Source organism: Monodon monoceros, unplaced genomic scaffold (assembly GCF_005190385.1).
Source record: "Monodon monoceros isolate NGI ecotype Baffin Bay Population unplaced genomic scaffold, NGI_Narwhal_1 Super_Scaffold_2, whole genome shotgun sequence".
NCBI lineage: Eukaryota > Metazoa > Chordata > Mammalia > Artiodactyla > Monodontidae > Monodon > Monodon monoceros.
This window is the reverse complement of record NW_021703776.1, coordinates 2,663,046-2,681,205: the sequence shown is the minus strand read 5'-3', so window position 1 is coordinate 2,681,205 and position 18,160 is coordinate 2,663,046. Positions and strand designations below refer to the sequence as shown.

General features: G+C 48.4%; 1 protein-coding gene across 7 annotated transcripts in view; it reads left to right on the top strand.

Annotated features, from left to right (window-relative positions):
- The window catches only part of COBL (cordon-bleu WH2 repeat protein), a 257,530-nt gene that overhangs the window by 67,690 nt on the left and 171,680 nt on the right, over positions 1 to 18,160 (top strand). Inside the window, exon 1 of one of the 7 annotated variants that reach the window (XM_029234098.1) lies at positions 1,220 to 1,444. The exons of the other annotated variants lie outside the window; for them this stretch is intronic. Within the exon in view, the coding sequence (XP_029089931.1) occupies positions 1,410 to 1,444 (35 nt within the window). The 5' untranslated portion in view covers positions 1,220 to 1,409. Of the gene's footprint in view, positions 1 to 1,219; positions 1,445 to 18,160 lie in introns of those variants that run through there. 7 annotated transcript variants of the gene reach the window in all.

The following is an 18,160-nucleotide window of genomic DNA, read 5'->3' as shown; positions in this document are numbered from 1 at the left end:
CGGCGGGAAAAAAACAAGATAAAGGATGCGGGGGGAAGAGGGAGGAGAGGAGGGGGAGGAGAGGAAGAAGGAGGGGAGGAGGGGAGGAGAGGAGAGGAGGGGGAGAGGAGGGGGAGGAGATGACAATGCAGTAGAAGATAATGAAGCACTAACCTAAAAGGAGAGGTGGCAGAGAAAGTGTTGCCTGGAGGGGCTCTTTGTCGGGCTTCTAATGTCTAGAAGCCAGCAGATTTGTACAGTCTCTGGAGGTGGTGGGTGTGAGATGGTGGCAGGTGTGGATGTGGCCTCACTGCAGTGCGGAAGCTCGGCGGACACTGGCGTCTCACTGGGGGGCTCCTGGGGGCGGCACACTCCTTGCTTCCTTGGGGCTGTGCTGCACTGGCTGTGCCTCCCCTTGCGGGGAAGGAAGTCGACGAGAACAATGGGGGCTGCTGGCTGCAGGCAGGAAGCTCAGTTGACTTTGCAGCTCAGGCAGAGCTGACTGTGGGGTCCCGAAGCGGGAGGGTGTTGTCCTGGCAGCCAGATCCCTCCATCCAAGCCCACTGCCCCCTCACTGGGACCCTTGGGCGCTGCGGCCTCGTGGCGCGTCTGCCACCTTATCTGTTTGGCAGCTCGTTTGTGATCCTGGGACAGTGATATTTGGTAGAAACTGAATATGGCCTTCAAGCCTGAGAAGCCTCACTACCACATGGAGTATGGCTGCAGGAACACAGCGAGCTTCTGATGACATAGCTTTTGGGGGGAAGAAAAGAAAAAGAAAGACTCTTCATCCAAAGAAGGTGCTGAATCGTGCCTGGGACATGGCAAGGCTTGCTTTAGGCAGAGTCAACAAATGCTTGGTTGCACAAGGTTGGTGAGCCACGGTGAAGGTCTGACTTGCGTCTCAAAGAATAATTACACTTCTCCCCGAAGTGGACACCTGCGATGTCCATGCCGGCAACTCCGAGAAGGTGGTGGGCGTGCTTTGTCAGAAAGAAGCGGGTAGCTGCCAGGCATCCTTGCTGAAGACACAGCTCTGCTCTTCCTCCCAGATCGTTCAGTCCTTTTCAGTTTGTTTTCTGGATTAGAAGGTTCAAGCCTTGGACCAGGTGAGCCAAGGCAAATTGATTTTGCTCCTGGCGGGGGACTCAGGAGCACCGTTTTAGCTGGCAGGCGTGGCACCGCGGGCTTACTTGGGAGGAAGCCCTGCATTGGGTGGCACCTTTATGAATAAGTCACAGGCTGGTTGGATCAGAGGCCTCTGCATGTCCTCACAGCTCTGCTTCTCCTCTGCGCTCCCATCCGGGGAAGCTCCAGGGACGGGCTCTTGCCTTGAGCTGTTGGGACCGCGCTGGCCGTGAGATAAGGTGCCCCCTGCTCCTTGTAAAGGGGCAAAGCAAAGCCTCCAGGAGGGGCCAGCACAGCTTGGGATGTGTGCACACATCGCCAGGTGGTTTGGGAACCGGTAAGTTTTCTCCTCGGATCTGTTTCCTTTCATTTGATAAGAATGTTCAAACCTCAGTAAACTGGTACAGACTATTTTCTGGAAGGAGAGATCCTTTTTCTATAACATTTAGCAATGCAGTAACTCTTGGTTTTATCTGATTCTTGGGGTGTGAGTTGCTCTGCGCAGCTTCATCGTGGAGTCCTGGCCGCCGGCTAAGTGATCCACACCCACGGGCTCTTTCTTAACTTACTGGGGGTTGGGTAACCGCTGTGGGATTCAGCTCTCAAATGCTGCTCTTTGAATATGTACTTGATGTGCACTGAGATAGCCATGTTCCCATGTACACGGGCCCGCGTGTCAAGTTTGCTGAGTGTTATGGATAGCTTTTGCTATTGTGTCTTTGAGAACCCCATCAAGAAAGCTAATCGTTTCATTCTGGGTTACTGAAAGCTTCTCCCAACCCCAGGTCACGACGGTGAAAGTCTCTTGTGAGTAGGGGTTCTTGGTTGGTTTTGAATGTGTTTGCTGCACAAATGAGCTTTCATTGGGCACCTAGAGAGTCAGCTTCTCCTCTGCCCTTGTTAGAGGCAAGAGGCTTGTTTTTTTGTCCCAAAGAGTAAACCTGCTAATAACAGTAAAAGCCGTTTTAACAGCGATAGTCACTGAGTGCCCTGCAAGAAACTTCCTGAGTCATCTTGCCTAATCCTCACGTGAACCCCATAATAAACACTGAAATCATTCTCCGTTTGGCTCCTGGGGAAACTGAGGCTGACAAGTGGCAGTACTTGCCCAGACAGAGTCGTCTGCTGTAGGACACACAACTGGCAGTATGTTCGCCAGATCCGCATACAGCAGAGTGTATCACGGGGCTGGCAGGTGCTTTGCAGCTATGAAAGGGTGTTCTGGGGCAGAATTCCAAAGGACGGTGTCTCTCCGTTGCCCTGAAAAGCAGTGTTTTTATGGGAAGCCCATTTCCCCCTGGTTTCCTGGGACTCTGGTGTTCCTCTCTTGATGCAGTGTTTCTCCTTCAGGCTGCCGCTTGAAGATGGCCTCTTAATTTGAGAATTCCACGGGTACATGTATCTGGATCTGTCGTTGACTGTTTCCCTTGTCCTAAGTTTTGTTTTTAAAGGCAAACATGGTAGGGAAAGCATCAGAGGGACTGGCCTCATTCCTCCTTTATTAGAAGGGATTCTTGTCTAGGAAGGAATAGTACCCTGATGATGCGAGGTACTTACTGAACCCTGAGAGAAGGCATCACCGGGGTTCGAACCTGGGGTCCCCATGACTCACAGTGGTCTGCAGAAATCGCGTGCACATACGTGAAGGTGTCTTGGTGCATCGTGCCCTCATCAGATCCTGATCCTAAAGGCTCGGAGAGCCCTGAGGATTGACCTGGAACCTTCCTGCCGTGAGCCAGTCTGCCCATCTCTCCGGGACTCTGCCTCATCCTCTGTTCCATGAGGATGTTGAACACAGCCTGTGATTCGTGTGTCCTCAGCACTGAAGGACATCCTCGGGGGCTCTATTAGACAAGGCTGGTCCGGACCCCACATCACAGCAGACTGTGCCAGGAACCTTTCCCAGCGGGGGCCTCCCGACCCACCCCCTCAACTCAGTGGCCCCTGCAGGATGCCCACCCTCTAGCACATGGCACAGAGCCTGGACGGTTCAGCGTTGGCTGCTGGATACCCTGGGGTTTTTTGTTTTCAGGAAATAACTAGGGAGAGGGCCGGGGGCGCGTAGTGGCTCAGGAGGACCCGTGGCAGTGTGAACCCGAGAGAGTCCCTTGCCTGTCGGATCCTCAGTCTTCCCGTCTGTACAGTGGGGAGAGTAACCCTGCATGTGCCCTTGTTGTGAGGACTGAACGTATGTATGCCAAGTGCTTGGGACTTGGCTGGCTTGTACGTCCAGAAACTGAGAGCTAAAAACCCCGGTTACTGCTGGGCTCAGAGGCGTGGGAGCTGTTACTGGAGGTTGGGGAGGGCTCACTACCCCCTCGCACCCATCCTGCCCACCCTCCGCAGTGCCGTGCTGTCCCCGGGTGTTGGCCTGTGTTTTGGGACGTCCACCTTCTCTTAGATGCTCGCATAACTGGGCAGTGACACGCAGCTGAATCACAGCAGAGGGGAGCTGACTCACGTGTACAGCAAGTAGTCTCTGAGTTGCCTTCTCTGCTGGGACCAAGAGAGTCGTGGGGTTAGAGTCTAGAGTCGTGGCTGGTCCTACATGGTCTGGTCCAAGTCCTGTGAGTGCCGACTGGGAGAAGCGCTGTGAGAGACACTGGCCGGATGCTCCGCTGGAGAACATTCTACGGGGTCGCAGTAGAGATGGGGGAGAGAACTTTCTGAGGAGCGTGCCTTCCAGGGTGAGTCAGGAGGAGAGGCGACAGCATTTCCGGCAGGGAACAGAGTGTGTGAAGCCCTCGACGAGGGAGAGCTTGCTGATTCAAGGTAGCAAAGGAGGAGGCGTGGGGGGACCGAGGAGACTGGGACAGACAAGTTTGGGTGTGCTTGCGCCGCAGCGCTGGGGGGATGTAAGCGAGGACGTGGTAGCTACTGCGATCTGTGATTTAAATGATGGCTTGAGTGTAGAATCTAGCAGAGGGAGAAAGGGTGAGGGGTGGGAAGGGGCCCATGGGAATCACGTGGAGGGGGATTTTGTCCAATTGGGATTCTATCCCAGACCACCCCAAACTTTCTGGAACTGCTCTCTTTGTGTCCCAGCCAGAAGGCGGGTCTTGTTAGCAGTGGTGTCTCTGTCCCTTGCCCCTGGCCGGGGTGGCAGGGGGGACACGCCCTTGCTCTGTGCCCTGTTGCTTCAGGTATTGAGGACCATTGTGAAGACCACTCTTTCCTGCCCTTGTTGCCTCCACGGTATGTTTTCCCCTCATTTCTAACGACCCTATTAGCCTATCTTTGGGGTCTGATGTCTTTGTTCCACTTTCTCCTGGAATCTCCTGACCCGTGAAAGGATAAACAGAAGGATGTTGTCGGTAGCAGCGGAAGGCCCTTCTTCTTGCTGCTGCCCAGAGCTCACCTGGGCTCCGCCAACACAGGCACTTGATGTGTTTAAACTTTCACTGAATTTCCTGAGAAAACTGTAGAATATACCTTGCAGAAGGGAAACTCCACCTACTGGGTGAATACGTTTACAAAAGAGAAGCAGTCCATCGCTTCCCTCATGCTGACCCCCTTCAAGGCTCTTTCCCGGGTGTGACCCAGGTCCCTCCCCTAAATCCGGTTCCTGAGTGGGTGAGGCTGACAGGGGTCACGCAGAGGAAGGAGCAGCGCCAGGGACACCCCCGGGACAGGGACAGGCGCTGCGGGACATGGGATGCTGAGGAGACAGGCTTGGAACCAGGCTTCTTGCCCTGTAGCCCTCGCTCTGAATCACGGCTCTCACTCCCATTCTGTGGCTGAAATCCAGCTGAAACCGCCAACATTCCATTTAAATGTGAAAAGTTAAACCTTTGTATTTCGGCTTCTTATCGTGCACATCAGTCTTCTGACTTTAAGAGGATGACCATCCTTTACATAGACACCATCTTCATGATTGCTTTCATTTATTTATTTATTTAAAATTTTCCTTGGAGTATGGTTGATTTACAATGCTGTGTTAGTTTCAGGTGTACAGCAAAGTGAATCAGTTACACATATGCATATATCCAGTCTTTTTTCAGATTCTTTTCCCATATAGGCCATTACGGAGTATTGAGTAGAGTTCCCTGGGCTGTACAGTAGGTCCTTGCTGTTTATCTACTTTATATATAGTGGTGTGTATATGTCAATCCCAGTCTCCCAATTTATCCCTCCCCCCTCCTGCACCCTGGTAACCATAAGTTTGTTTTCTACATCTGTAACTCTGTTTCTATTTTGTAGATAAGTTCATTTGTAGCCTTTTTTTAGATTCCACGTATAAGTGATATCACATGGTATTTGCCTTTGTCTGACTCATTGCTTTTATTTTTAATGCAAATAACTTAAACAGATGCCATTAATCTGATGGGTACATTTCATAATGCATCCAAACATGAAACTAAAAAGCGGTTACATGAAATCGTCCTCATTGCCTGTTGAACAGTGCACACAGCTAATTAAAAGGCCAGGGTCTTCATGTCGTTCTCAGACAACAAAGAAAAAGCTAGTTTGTACTTAAGCGATGCAGGGCTTGGTCCCTTACCCCTCATGGTACAGGGGACAGAAGTCCTTCATTCTCTGTTGCTGGCATGTCCCCAGCCCCACCCGGCCCTGGTGGGGAGCAGTGTGGCAGTGAGTAGAATGCAGATGACCTCATGTAGGCTACTACTAATTTTAAAACAATTGAAATGATTGCACGTGTCAAAAAAAAATATTCTGCACTTTGGGCTGCCAGTGAATCCCTTTGTAGATCTTCAGGGATTGGTATACTTTAGTTTTTTTAAAAAAGTGTTATAGAGACAAATTTTCTTGCACAAAAGTTTTACTTAAAAATTCAATAATTATCTCAAAAATCTGTGAAGGGTCTGTTTAAGAAGAAATAAACAGGCATCCTCAAGCACATTCTGCCCTCGTCTCGTTTCTGTGCAGCCGTTGTATGCCTTCCGGCTAGAAATGAACTTAGCACAGTACTAAGTCCGTTGCAGATTTCTTCATCAGTCAGATACCCTCTTTGGGGCGTGAGAGCCTGTACGGACACGTGACCTCTTGGGGGCACCTGCCCCTCACCGGGTCCTGGGCCAGTCATCTTATGTGTGTTACCTAGTTCAAGCCTCACAACAGCGAGACCACAAAATCCCGGCCTCCTGGGCAGATCCCGGAGTGTTTGCTAGGCCCGTCCCTTGTGAGTGTTTAGTGCCTTCATTGGAAAAGCCTTGGCTTATGCGTTCACACTTCCTAGGCTGCTGTGTACGCGAGCGGGCAGCTCTGAAACCAGCACTGTCAGTGCCACGAAATCAGGTTTCTTCTGCCAGAAAGCCGGGCAGAAGCACTTGACTCGGTTCCCTTTCATGCTGAGCAGGTGCTGAGTCCTCGCTGCGTGGGTAGCTAGCTGCAGGTGTAGACCCTGAGGTCCTCGCGATCACGGATGCACAGGCTGCCCCTGCCCACACCTGCCTGCATGTCCTCACCTTCACCCCCCGCCAGCCCGGCTCACAGACATATGGGCTCAAAGGGAAATAAAGTGTCCACCCTCAGACCCCACCGGAGACCGCTGGGGACGGGACGGCCTTCCCTTTAGGGTGGGATGTAGGGGAGTGTGTGTCCCCTGGGGCTGTCTGCACACCTCACCCTTTAGGTGCGTTTCCACCAGGGAGGCCAGCACCCTAGTCTTCATCTCGGCCAGGGTGCTGACGCCAGGCACACGGAATCCTCGCCCAGGTGGAGCCGTTCTCAGAACGTCTCCGAACTTCCCGCAGTCCTGCTTGCGTAGATCTTTCTGCCCCGGATTCTGTCTAACCCCTGCCCCTCTCTTGTTTCTCATGAGGGTGGGATTTCTCCTTTGGGTCTGATGGTCAGCTGCCTTAAATTTGCACTTGTTTGTGAACTTGCCTTCCAGAGCTGTGTATGTGTGTGTGTACATGTGTGCACGTGTGGGTGCGTGTGCACGTGTGAATCATGTGCCTTGCGAGAAGAGCCTGTTTTGTTCTTCAGCGTTCATAGGAAATGCCCGAAGTCTCCCCCTCCGCACGCCCAGCGTCCCTCCCTAACCCAGTCTGTGCTCATCCCCCTGCCTCACCACATGCCAGCCTTCCTGAAATGTGCCCACATCCCAAGCCCCTTCCCACCTTGGTGCCGCCAGAATGACCATCCTTGCTGGGGACAGCCTCAGGCCCACGCTTGTCCTTACCACACCTCCATCTGATTGTTCATGTCACCACTCACACATCATCTCCTGCAACTTTGTGAACTCAGCCTAAATCAAGAGCCCTTACCAGTCCCTGCGGAGCACTCTTGCCTTCCGTGCCCTCGTGGCTGTACCATCCTTCTTCCTGTGTCACGTGAGCTGTTGCCCAGCCTTGGGGACCATGATCCCGTGGAGGGTGACTTACAGCTGTGATCATCAATCTTAGGATGGTCCTGGGATGTGATGGGGCCACCACATATTTGTTTAGTGGATGACTGTCTTCCTAGACACGCGTGGCATTGCTCATAGGAGAAGTTAAGTCTTTAGGTGTGAAAGATAATGTTTGTGATGGTATGATTAAAAGCCTGTCATTCCTGCCCGCCTTTCTCTGATGCTTCCTCCAAACCAGTGATTCCCAGATCACTGAATTCTTTGCTGCACCCACGACTCCCAAGGAGGTGACTCAATTCAGAGTCAGATTCGGGAGGCTGGCGGGCCGGCCGGGGCCACTTGCCCAGAACCCCAGGCCTCCTGCACTGCCTCTCAGCGGAAGTGCCTGGCAGCCTTGGGGCTGCTCCCTCCCTGGGGATGAGCAGAGACCTCGCGTCCAAGAGCTGGAGGAGAATCCAGGTGACCCTGGAAGTGACCTGACCCTGAGAACCAGGGCAGCTCGTGTCCAATTTTCTGACTCTTCGGAGAGGAAGCAAACTTCTGCTCGGGAAGACTCTTAGAAGAGAACGGTGACCCCTTCCGCTTGCAGCGCCAACAGACCCACCGAGCCAGAGCTTGCTTCACCGGCGGATCAGAACCACGAGTAGCCTGGTCTGGTTTTTCTTTGGAATTTGGGCGGGCTTCAAATTTCTTTGAACTTTGAAATTCCCTTTCAGGAGACGCTGTTCACCCCGCTTCCTGCCCGGGCTGCCAGCATGGTAAATGGGCGGGGATCCTGCAATCTTCTCATTCGGCGGAATGGGCACCAGCCTCGGCATCCATGGATAGTCACACTAGAGAGCAGAGCGCCGTTTGGACTGTGCTCAGGGAAGTAGAGAGCTGTGTGGACATTCTCTTCTCAGGCTGCAGCCTTGCCTGCCCGGGCCCCTCCAGCTTGGCTGGGTGTCAGCCATGGCCTGGAGGTCGGTTTTCATTCAGCCGCCTGGACTCGGCCCTGGGATTTGCACTCGCTGAGCCCAGACGGTGTCAGACGCACAGCCCACACCGTCTTGGATCGGCTGCCTTTCGTTGGGGCAGCGTCTCCGCCTCCTGATTCACACCGAAGGGCTCTGGGCGGAAAAAGCCGTCTGGCAGTGCCCCCGCTGATGTGGTAACTAGCAGACATGGCCCTGACATTTGGGTCAGAACTATGTGATGGTTTTAAGATAAAACCGTTTGGAGCTCTGACTGATGCTGTTTGAAATGCCAGAAATGTTTTTACGTGATGGTTTTAAGATGGATTACCTTTGAGATGCCAGGAATGTTTTTATTTTTATTGTTTTCATCTGCTAAGTCCTTCCTGCCCGGGCACTCCCAGCTGCTTTCCTGGAGGGAGCAGAGGGCAGGTGAGTGGCTTGCTCAGCAGCTCATGCCCTGAAGAGCCTCCCGGGGTGTGCCCAGGAGGGGCCAGGCCCTGGGTCCCTGCCCGGTGGGTCCTCAGGCTGGGGCAGAAACCTGGTCCTTTGACAGCCACGCGCTCCCAGACTCAGGTGACCCCAAACGCCCAACACCCGCACAGACCTTCCAAGGTCAGCACCTCGGCTGCCCTGGACCGAGTGAAGGTGGTCCGAAGTGGTCCCTCCGGGCAAAGGAGGCCAGTGCCGCTGCGACCATGTCATGTGGAGATGCTGCTCATAAGCGGAGGGGCCTGGGGGCTCCGTGCACCTGGGCATCTTCTGCTCTTGAACTGGCCCACGGTTACACCCTTGAACACACAGCCTGAGGTGTTGTGATGCTCCTGGGGTGCAGGAGGATGGGGGGCGCAGCAGAGATGCCTCGCTGCCCTCGGGCCCTGCTCCCTTCAGGGCTCCCTGCCCTGGGCGGATGCAGCCTCACGCCTTCCTTCCCTTTCCTCTAAGGGGCCCATGAGCCTCCACCCCCGTCAGGTCCTGCACCTTCCGCCTTGCCCCCCAGCCAGAGAAGCTTCTCGTGGGTGGTGGGACAGAGGCTGAGGGGCCCCAAAGAAGGAGCGAGCCCTGGCAGGAAGACTCACAGTACCAGCTGATCCCATTACTAGGATGAAACGATTTCATTAGGATGAAGTCTAATTTTATTAGGATGAAAACTTAATTTTATTGGGAGGCAATGATTAAATAGTGATAAAATCACATGACGTAAAATGTACCATTTCTGAGCCATGTTGAAGCATACAATTCGGTGATGTTAAGCGCATTCACATTGTTGTGCCACCATCTCCAGAACTTTTCTTCATCTGGAACCATTCAGCGAACCGGAACTCTGTTAAACAAAAACTCTGTTAAACCCATCAAACAAAACTACCCGTCTCCCCCCTCCCCCAGCCGCCGGTAACCACCCTTCTATATCCTGCCCCCGTATGAACTTGGCTGCCCTCCGAAACTCCTATAAGTGGAATCAGGCAATAGGGGTCCTTCTGTGACTGGCTTGTTCACTTGGCTTAATGTCCTCAAGGTTCATCCATCTTGTGGCAGGTGTCTGAACTTGCTTCCTTTCTAAGGCTGAAAAATATTCCACAGTGTGTATGGGGCCATATTTTGTTTATCCTTTCATCTGTTGATAGACTCTGGTTGTTTCCACCTTTTGTCTATTGTGAATAATGCTGCTCTGGACGTGGGTGTACAAGTATCTTTTTGAGTCTTTACTTTCAATTCTTTGGGTATATACCCAGGAGTGGAATTGCTGGGTCGCATGGTGGTTCTATTTTTAATTTTTTGAGGCCCCTCCGTACTGTTTTCCGTAGTGGCTGCACCAATTCACATTCCCCCCAGCAGTGCGCAAGGGTGCTAATTTCTCCATGTCTTCGCCATCATTTGTCATTTTCTGATTTTTTTGATCGTGGCCACCCCAGTCCTGACTGCAGCTTAATTTAATCTGATATAATGGTGGTAGTTTGGGTTTATATTTTTCTGTGACTTAGTCTATTAGAACTGGAAGCCCCCAGTTTCACCGACCTGGAAACTGAGGTCCAGGAAGGAAACTCCCCTGAGACAACACAGGTGAACACACAGGACCACCTAAGAGATGCTCTTTTCTGCTGTGGCCAGGTGTGGCCTCAGAGCCAAGTCAGCCCCTTGTCCAGGTGTGAGGGCCAGTCACACTGGACTGAGGGGAAACGGAGGATGGGGATTGGCCTGTCCACCTGAGACCAGGAGGCACCCAGGTTCAGGCCACAACTGAGTTCTCAGTGCCCTTGTCCCTCCTGGGAGCCCCATCCTAAATCTACAGACCTGTCACCCTGCAGATTGCACGTACTAACACTGCTTCCCGGGCTTTTCAGTGCCTGGGACCACAGAGGTGCCTGGTCTGAGCGTGAGGACCCCAGAGTGTTCTGAGAGAGGTCTTCAGTCGCTCCTTTCCCTCTGCCCGTACTCACTCCACTTACACTGGGAGTGTCACTATCATCTTGAACTCCATCCATGGGAAGCCGATTGCTGGCCGACCCCCAGGATGCATCCTCTGTGGGGCTTTGTGGAGCCTCCTGCAGGAGTCTGGGTGACGTGCAGTGGCCTCCCCACGACCCCAGCCCATCCTCTCCCTCACGGCGTCTGTGTCCGGGCATCCTCTCTCCACCCCACCTGTCCTCCACTTCAGCCCTCATGCTGTGGACCTGGGGCTGTACCTGCTGCCTCTCCAGGCTTGCTTCTCCAACTGTTTCCCCGGACGCTGCCTCCCTCACCTAACTCCTGACTTCCCCTCCCAAGGCCTCAGGGACCCCACTGGCTACAGGGTCAGCCAGGTCCTCAGCGGCGTCCCACCTGGGAACTTCTTCCCGCAGTAGCTGGGCCCCTCCTCCAGACAAAACAGACACAAAACCATCCTCTGGTCCCGACCTCTTTCTTGGTGACCTTGAAAAAAGTAATTTAGGCACTCCCCAAGTATCTGTGGGATACCTGTTTATTTAGAACCCACCTGTGCACAGTTCCCCCAACTGTAAAATGAGAGCTGGAGATCTTATCCTTTAGACTATGAGGGTCAGATGAGACAAAGTATTTATTTATTTATTTATTTATTGCTGTTGAAGTATAGTTGATATACAATATCATGTTAGTTTCCGGTGTACAGTATAGTGATTCAGTTTCATATATATATATACACACACAAACACACATATATATATATTCTTTTTCAGATTCTTTTCCCTTATAGATAGGTTATTACAAAATATTAAGTTTAGTTCTCTGTGCTATACAGTAGGTCCTTGTCGGTTATCTATTTTATATATAGCAGTGTGTGTATGTTAATCCCAAACTCCTAGTTTATCCCTCTCACCCTTTCTTCATTGGTAACCATAAGTTTGTTTTCTATGTCTGTGAGTCTCTTTCTGTTTTGGAAATAAGTTCATTTGTATCTTTTTTCTTTTTTCGGATTCCACATGTAAGTGATATGACGTTTGTCTTTCTCTGTCTGACTTACTTCACTTAGCATGATCATCTTTAGGTCCATCCATGTAGCTGCAAATGGCATGATTTCATTCTTTTTTAAGGTTGAGTAAGAGACAAAGCATATTTGGAAAAACCACAGCACTCTGGTACACTGTCTGGCAGTATAGTCAGCCCATCGATGCTGTTTGACATCTCCTTCTATGATATGCGTTACAGTATTTTTTCCTCCCCCGCCCATACACGTTTTTCGCTCCCTCATCTCCAAAGTCTGCACATCCTCAGGGTTGCTCACAGCCTCCTCTGTTGGTGGACACCCCACCACTGCGGTCCATGCAGAGTTCTTCAATTTCATTGTTGTCTCAAGATTTTATAAGTCTGCTGAGTTCCTTGTAGGCTGAAACTGATATAATGTCACTGTTGCCAACATCAATATCAATGAGCATTTTTAAGAACCTACAAATATGAAGAGCAGTGTGCTAAATATTGAGCGTACAGACAGCCCTAGTACAGCACCTGCTGCCTTCTGGAGATATTAACTAATAGTGGAAGAAATGAGGTTCTTGTTTGCCTCATAAAGAGATTAATCACAGTGGGGGTGGGACCTCTGCGTCCAGGATCTTAGGCTGGCAACAGGCAGCTTTCCCACCCTGGGGTCTGTACATTCGCGGACACACACGAAGCTTCTGAAGCAGGTCTGATGCTGAAAATTCAGCCTCTATGGACTGGTGCCGAATCAAATCTTAGAGACAGAGTTTTGGGTGAAGTAGAAAAGAATAGATTTATTGCTTTGCCAGGCACAGAGGGACACAGCAGGCTGGTACCCCTCAGAACTGTGTGTCCCAACCCGAGGGGATTTGGTGAGGAGTTTTATAGTGACAGTTCAAGGGCGGGGGTTGCTGATCAAGATCAGGGTGTGTGTGGGGCCTGCATTCCTTAAACTGGCCTCAGGCCGGCTCTTCCTAATGGGCTTCTCTGGTTACTTTAATCTGGTCTCAGGTGGTCTCTTGATGAGATCTTCTCTGGAATGAAGAATGCTAATATCTTCCATTTTGGGGGGGGGGGTTAGTTCTATAAAGAGCTTAAAGATATTGTTCTGTGTATCCCTTGAGGGGGACCCAGGACCCTGCCCCAAGCCTACACTGTTGTTTCTTGACTGCTGTCCCTCGTCTCTGCATCCCCTCCCTTCCCTGATTAGCAACTGTTTGAACCTGCCCTTTGGAACTCAGGGAAGGGCATGGAGGCTGGAGTCTGTCCCCTAAAAACAAGGCTTCCGTGCCCAGGAGCCCCACAGGGTCCTGCTTGGTTTCAGGTCCACAAATCCATCTGCACCCCAGGCAGTCACTTTTGGTGTGAAATTTTCCACGTGCACTTCTGAAAATCTGCAAATGTTATTCTGTGAAATAAAAACAGATTCATGAAGTTATGAACATATATATTAACTGTATGTTTTTCTATCAGTTGCTTTTATCAAATGATACAAAATCACAGCTAAAACCATATGCCATTTCCATGTTAAGACAGGAGCCTCTGTTCTAAAGAGATGTGATCGTTAACATAAACCAGCTCTCAGGGACTCAGATTTGATTGGTTCGTGGTGGCAGGTAAACACTTTTTAAGTTTCCCAGGTGCTTCTGCATGCAGGTAGAGACCCCTGAGCTCAGCCGTGTGTATCTGGAGGCCAGAAGCACCTGGAGCATTCTCAGGAGACATGGTTTCGAGCTGTGTCTTCAAGGGATCAAAACCTCCAAGGCAGATGGTGAGGCAAAGGCAAGGGGGGACTTTCGTGCTTCCAGGATCAGGGACCAGTGTCCTGTTACCAGCCAAGTGGGGGAGATCCAAGAGGGGCCAGGACTGAGGGTCCGTGGAGAGCCCTGATTTTCAAGCACTGCTGTGGTTTGGATGTTGTGACAGATGCACAGGGGACAGGTGTGTGATGGCCCGGAGTCTACGGGTCCAGATGGCCACACACAGCTGGGTTTTGCTGTGAAGGTGTTCAGAGCCCAATTAGATCTTTGATTTTTAATTATTTCAAAAAAAGCCAGAAATTCATTGTGTTCTTGTGAAACATTCTAGTTTTTTCAATGTTGGCCAACTGACACATGCACGCATATGCACTCACACATGTGCACATGACACCGCACTGGACCCACAGAAGCCTTCCTGGGCATCCGTGCAGCCCGCAGGGAGCACCTTGGTTTCTGTGTGGCTGCAGGGAGGGTCTTGGTCTCAGACGTTAGTGATGAGGGCTTGGGGGTGCAGCAGTAGACATGCAGAGGAGGTGGGGATGGAAACAGTGTCCTAAAGCTGACTCTGGGTGGTGGGGACAGCATTTATTTGGAAAAATCTGGGGCAGTAGACATTTCTTCTGCTTCTTTTGCCCCCATCGCAGTGCTGGCTGAATGAACAAATGCCTCCTTTTCTATTCAGCGTGTTCTGAAGGAGTTCAAGCCTTCAAGCCAGCTTTTTTTCTTTTTTTATTGGGATATAGTTGATTTACAATCTTGTGTTAGTTTCAGGTGTACAGCAAAGTGATTCAGTTATATATATACATATATCTATTCTTTTTCAGATTCTTTTCTCATTTAGGTTATTGCAGAGTACTGAGTATAGTTCCCTGTGCTATACAGTAAATCCTTGTTGTTTATTTATATATATTAGTGTGTATATGTTAATCCCAACCTCCTAATTTACCCCTCCCCCTCACCTTTCCCCTTTGGTAACCACAAGACTGTTCTCTGTCTGTCAGTCTGTTTCTGTTTCATAGATAAGTTCATTTGCATCATATTTTAGATTCCACATAGAAGTGATATCATATGGTATTTGTCTCTGTCTGACTTACTTCACTCAGTATGATAATCTCTAGGTTCATCCATGTTGCTGCAAATGGCATTATTTCATTCTTTTTATGGCTGAGTAATATTCCATTGTAAAGCCAGCTTTATTAGTACCCAGAAATCAAATGTAGTTTACTTGGAAAGTATATTTATTTCCTAAAAATGATTTTTTCCTGAAAGTGCTTCTGGGAGGTAATGCTAATGGCAGGTGGACTGCTCAGAGACTGGGCTTCTAGCCGAGACCTATGGTTGATCAATGAAGGAACACATAACCAATCTCTCTGCCTTGACTTTTCCATCTGTATAATGGGCCGATATCTGGTCTTCCTAATAGAGGTTGAAGGATGCACTGGTTAAAACTTCAGCCTCTGGAAACAAATTGTCTGTAATCTGAGAAAGGTGTGCCCAGACTCCTTATCTATAAAACAGGAATGGCAGTACCTCCTCACAGTGTTATTGTGAGGAATAAATGAATTAATACTACACAGTCCTTAGACCAGTGCAATATATGTTTCCTACTTCATCTTTATTTCTATAAGTTTAAAGGAAAAATATATAATGAATAATAATAAAGCATAAAAATTATAAAAAATATGATGTAGGTATAAGGTTTTTAATAAGAGAAAAAGAGAATTAATTTATGTCTACTTATCGGGGTAGAGGATGAAACCCAGGTGTCATTCCTAAGTCTTGTTTTGGCCAGTGAAGTGAACAGTGATGGTTTGAGGCCTCATCTTAACCCTATTTGCTGTTTTTCCCCACTTTAAATGACCTCTTTCATTTTACAACTAATGCATAGAGAGGTGATATTATAGAAAAAATTAGGAAGTGCATAGAATTGAAAATAGCAAAACAAATGTCATGGTACCCATCACCCAGAGATCGTTGTTACTAATTCTTTGCCTTGTCTTTCTAGACTATTTTGTGATCTATTGCTATAATGCATGCTTCTCTTATCAATGGTATTTCTCAAAACAAATAATATTTCAAAGTTTGTTTTCTTAAAATGTCTGTATTGAGCATTTTGGAACATCAGCTTATATACATTTAAAATATATTCATTCTTTTACATGTAGCTGTCCAGTTTTGCCAGCACCATTTATTGAAGAGACTGTCTTTTCTCCATTGTATAGTCTTGCCTCCTTTGTTGTAGATTAATTGACCATAGGTGTGTGGGTTTATTTCTGGGCTTTCTATCCTGATCCATTGGTCTATATTTCTGTTTTTTTGTGCCAATACCATACTGTTTTGATTACTGAGCTTTGTAGTATAGTCTGAGGTCAGAGAACCTGATTCCTCCAGCTCTGTTTTTCTTTCTCAAGATTGCTTTGGCTATTTGGGGTCTTTTGTGTCTCCATACAAATTTTAAAATTATTTGTTCTAGTTCTGTGAAAAATGCCATTAGTAATTTGTTAGGGATTGCATTGAATCTGTAGGTTGCCTTGGGTAGTATAATCATTTTGACAATATTGATTCTTCTTAATAACCTAAATGGGAAAAGAATTTGAAAAATAATATATATATATATATATGTATAACTGAAACACTTTGCTGTATACCTGAAACCAATACAGCATTGTAAATCAACTATAGTCAAATATAAAATAAAAATTGCTTTTAAAAAGTATATTTAACCAGTACTGGTATAACATTGTTTTAGTACCATCATTTATTGAAATTCTCTCTTTTTGACCTGTGGTTAGAATATCTTACATACGTTTGCCATTATAAATTGCGTTGTACTGAGTATCTTTGAACCTCCCACAATGCACTCCTGTGGGATTGTTTCTTTAGGATAAATTCCTAGAAATGGAATTCTGATGTCTGATGCTTTGGGCCAGAGTGCCCCAGCACATTGCTCTGCAGGAGAAGTTCAACGTTGAGGGCTCACGTGGCCTCTCTGTGGCTCCTCGCTCTGGAAGAGGGCAGGCCGGAGCACAGCGAGGTGGGGAGGGGCAAGGCCCTGGGAGCCAGACACACCTGTTCCGCATCCCTGCTCTGGGCTTCCGGGGAGCTAGGATCTTACTGACACTCAGTGTTCTCAACTGCAAAATATGTTCAATGAAGTGAACTTCCTAAGCGTATTATTAGCATAGGTCCTGATGCTGAGTAAATGCCAGTTCTTGTTATATAATGCCCAGGGCCTCTGTAAAATAAGATTCTTATATATAAGTAAGAAGCATATAAATAAACGTGTGCATGTATATACATACACATAAACATACACATCATATGCACATGCACATACATATACATATATGTACTTGTACATAAAACACCTATGTACCTAAATATAAAATAAAACACCTACACAAAGTAAGGTCCGTTGCCTCCCCTGAATAATGTGGAGGAGACAAGAATTTCTAAAAATGTTTGTCAGAGTGGGTGATTTATTGACAGGTGTTTAGAAATCTACAAGGTGAATTGAGAATTCAAAGCACAGTCAGAAATAAGGTGAAAACAGAGGGGGAGCAGGTGTCGTGTTAAAATACCATCACTTGTAGCCCCTGCCGCTAAACTGCCACCTCTGTCCACAGCGCCCGTGTCTGTGGGTGTTGGTCTGGTGGATTTTCTGGCTAATTTAGTACCTCCTGATGTAGTCCTGTCACATCCTCAATACCGTGGACCCATGGATGCCAGATCCTCAGCTGGTTGTGGATCCAGCGCTTTCAGCTAGAGCAATGCAGACCCCTTAATTAGCTGGGATTTGTAACCCAGTCAATGGTTCAGAAAGGACTGGTCCAAGCAAACTCTGCTGCCCCAGCCCACTCCCAGGAGGGGAACACATTTTAGGCTGTTTCTTTCCAGGAACACTTACTTTCAAAAATGCGTCCTCCATAGGCCATAGACTGGCGGTTGCCGAGGGGGAGGGGGTGGGGGAGGGATGGAGTGGGAGTTTGGGATTAGCAGATGCAAGCTTTTATATATAGAATAGATCAACAGCAAGGTCCTACTGCATAGCACAGGGAACGATATTCAATATCTTGTGATAAACCATAATGGAAAGAATATAAAAAAGGAATGTATATATACATATCACTGAATCACTTTGCTGTACAGCAGAAATTAACACAACATTGTAAATCAACTCTACTTCAATTTAAAAAAATGATGCATCCTCTACTTTTCTTAGTTGTCCATTTTCTCTATGTTGAAGAGTGCTAATATATTGATTTTTTAAATTGAAGTAGAGTTGATTTACAATGTTTCAGGTGTACAGCAAAGTGATTCAGTTATACACACACATACACGTATATGTGTATATATGTATATATATATATATATGTATATATATATATATATATATATTCTTTTTCAGATTCTTTTCCATTTTAGGTTATTACAAGATACTGAATATAGTTCCCAGTGCTATGCAGTAGGTCCTTGTTGTAATATATTGATTTTTAAAAGTTTGTGCAACTCAGAAGGCCTTAAGCACTTATAAGACTGGACAATTAGGAGGAAAGGTCCTCAGGAGCTGCTGGCCATCGACAAGTGATTTGCTA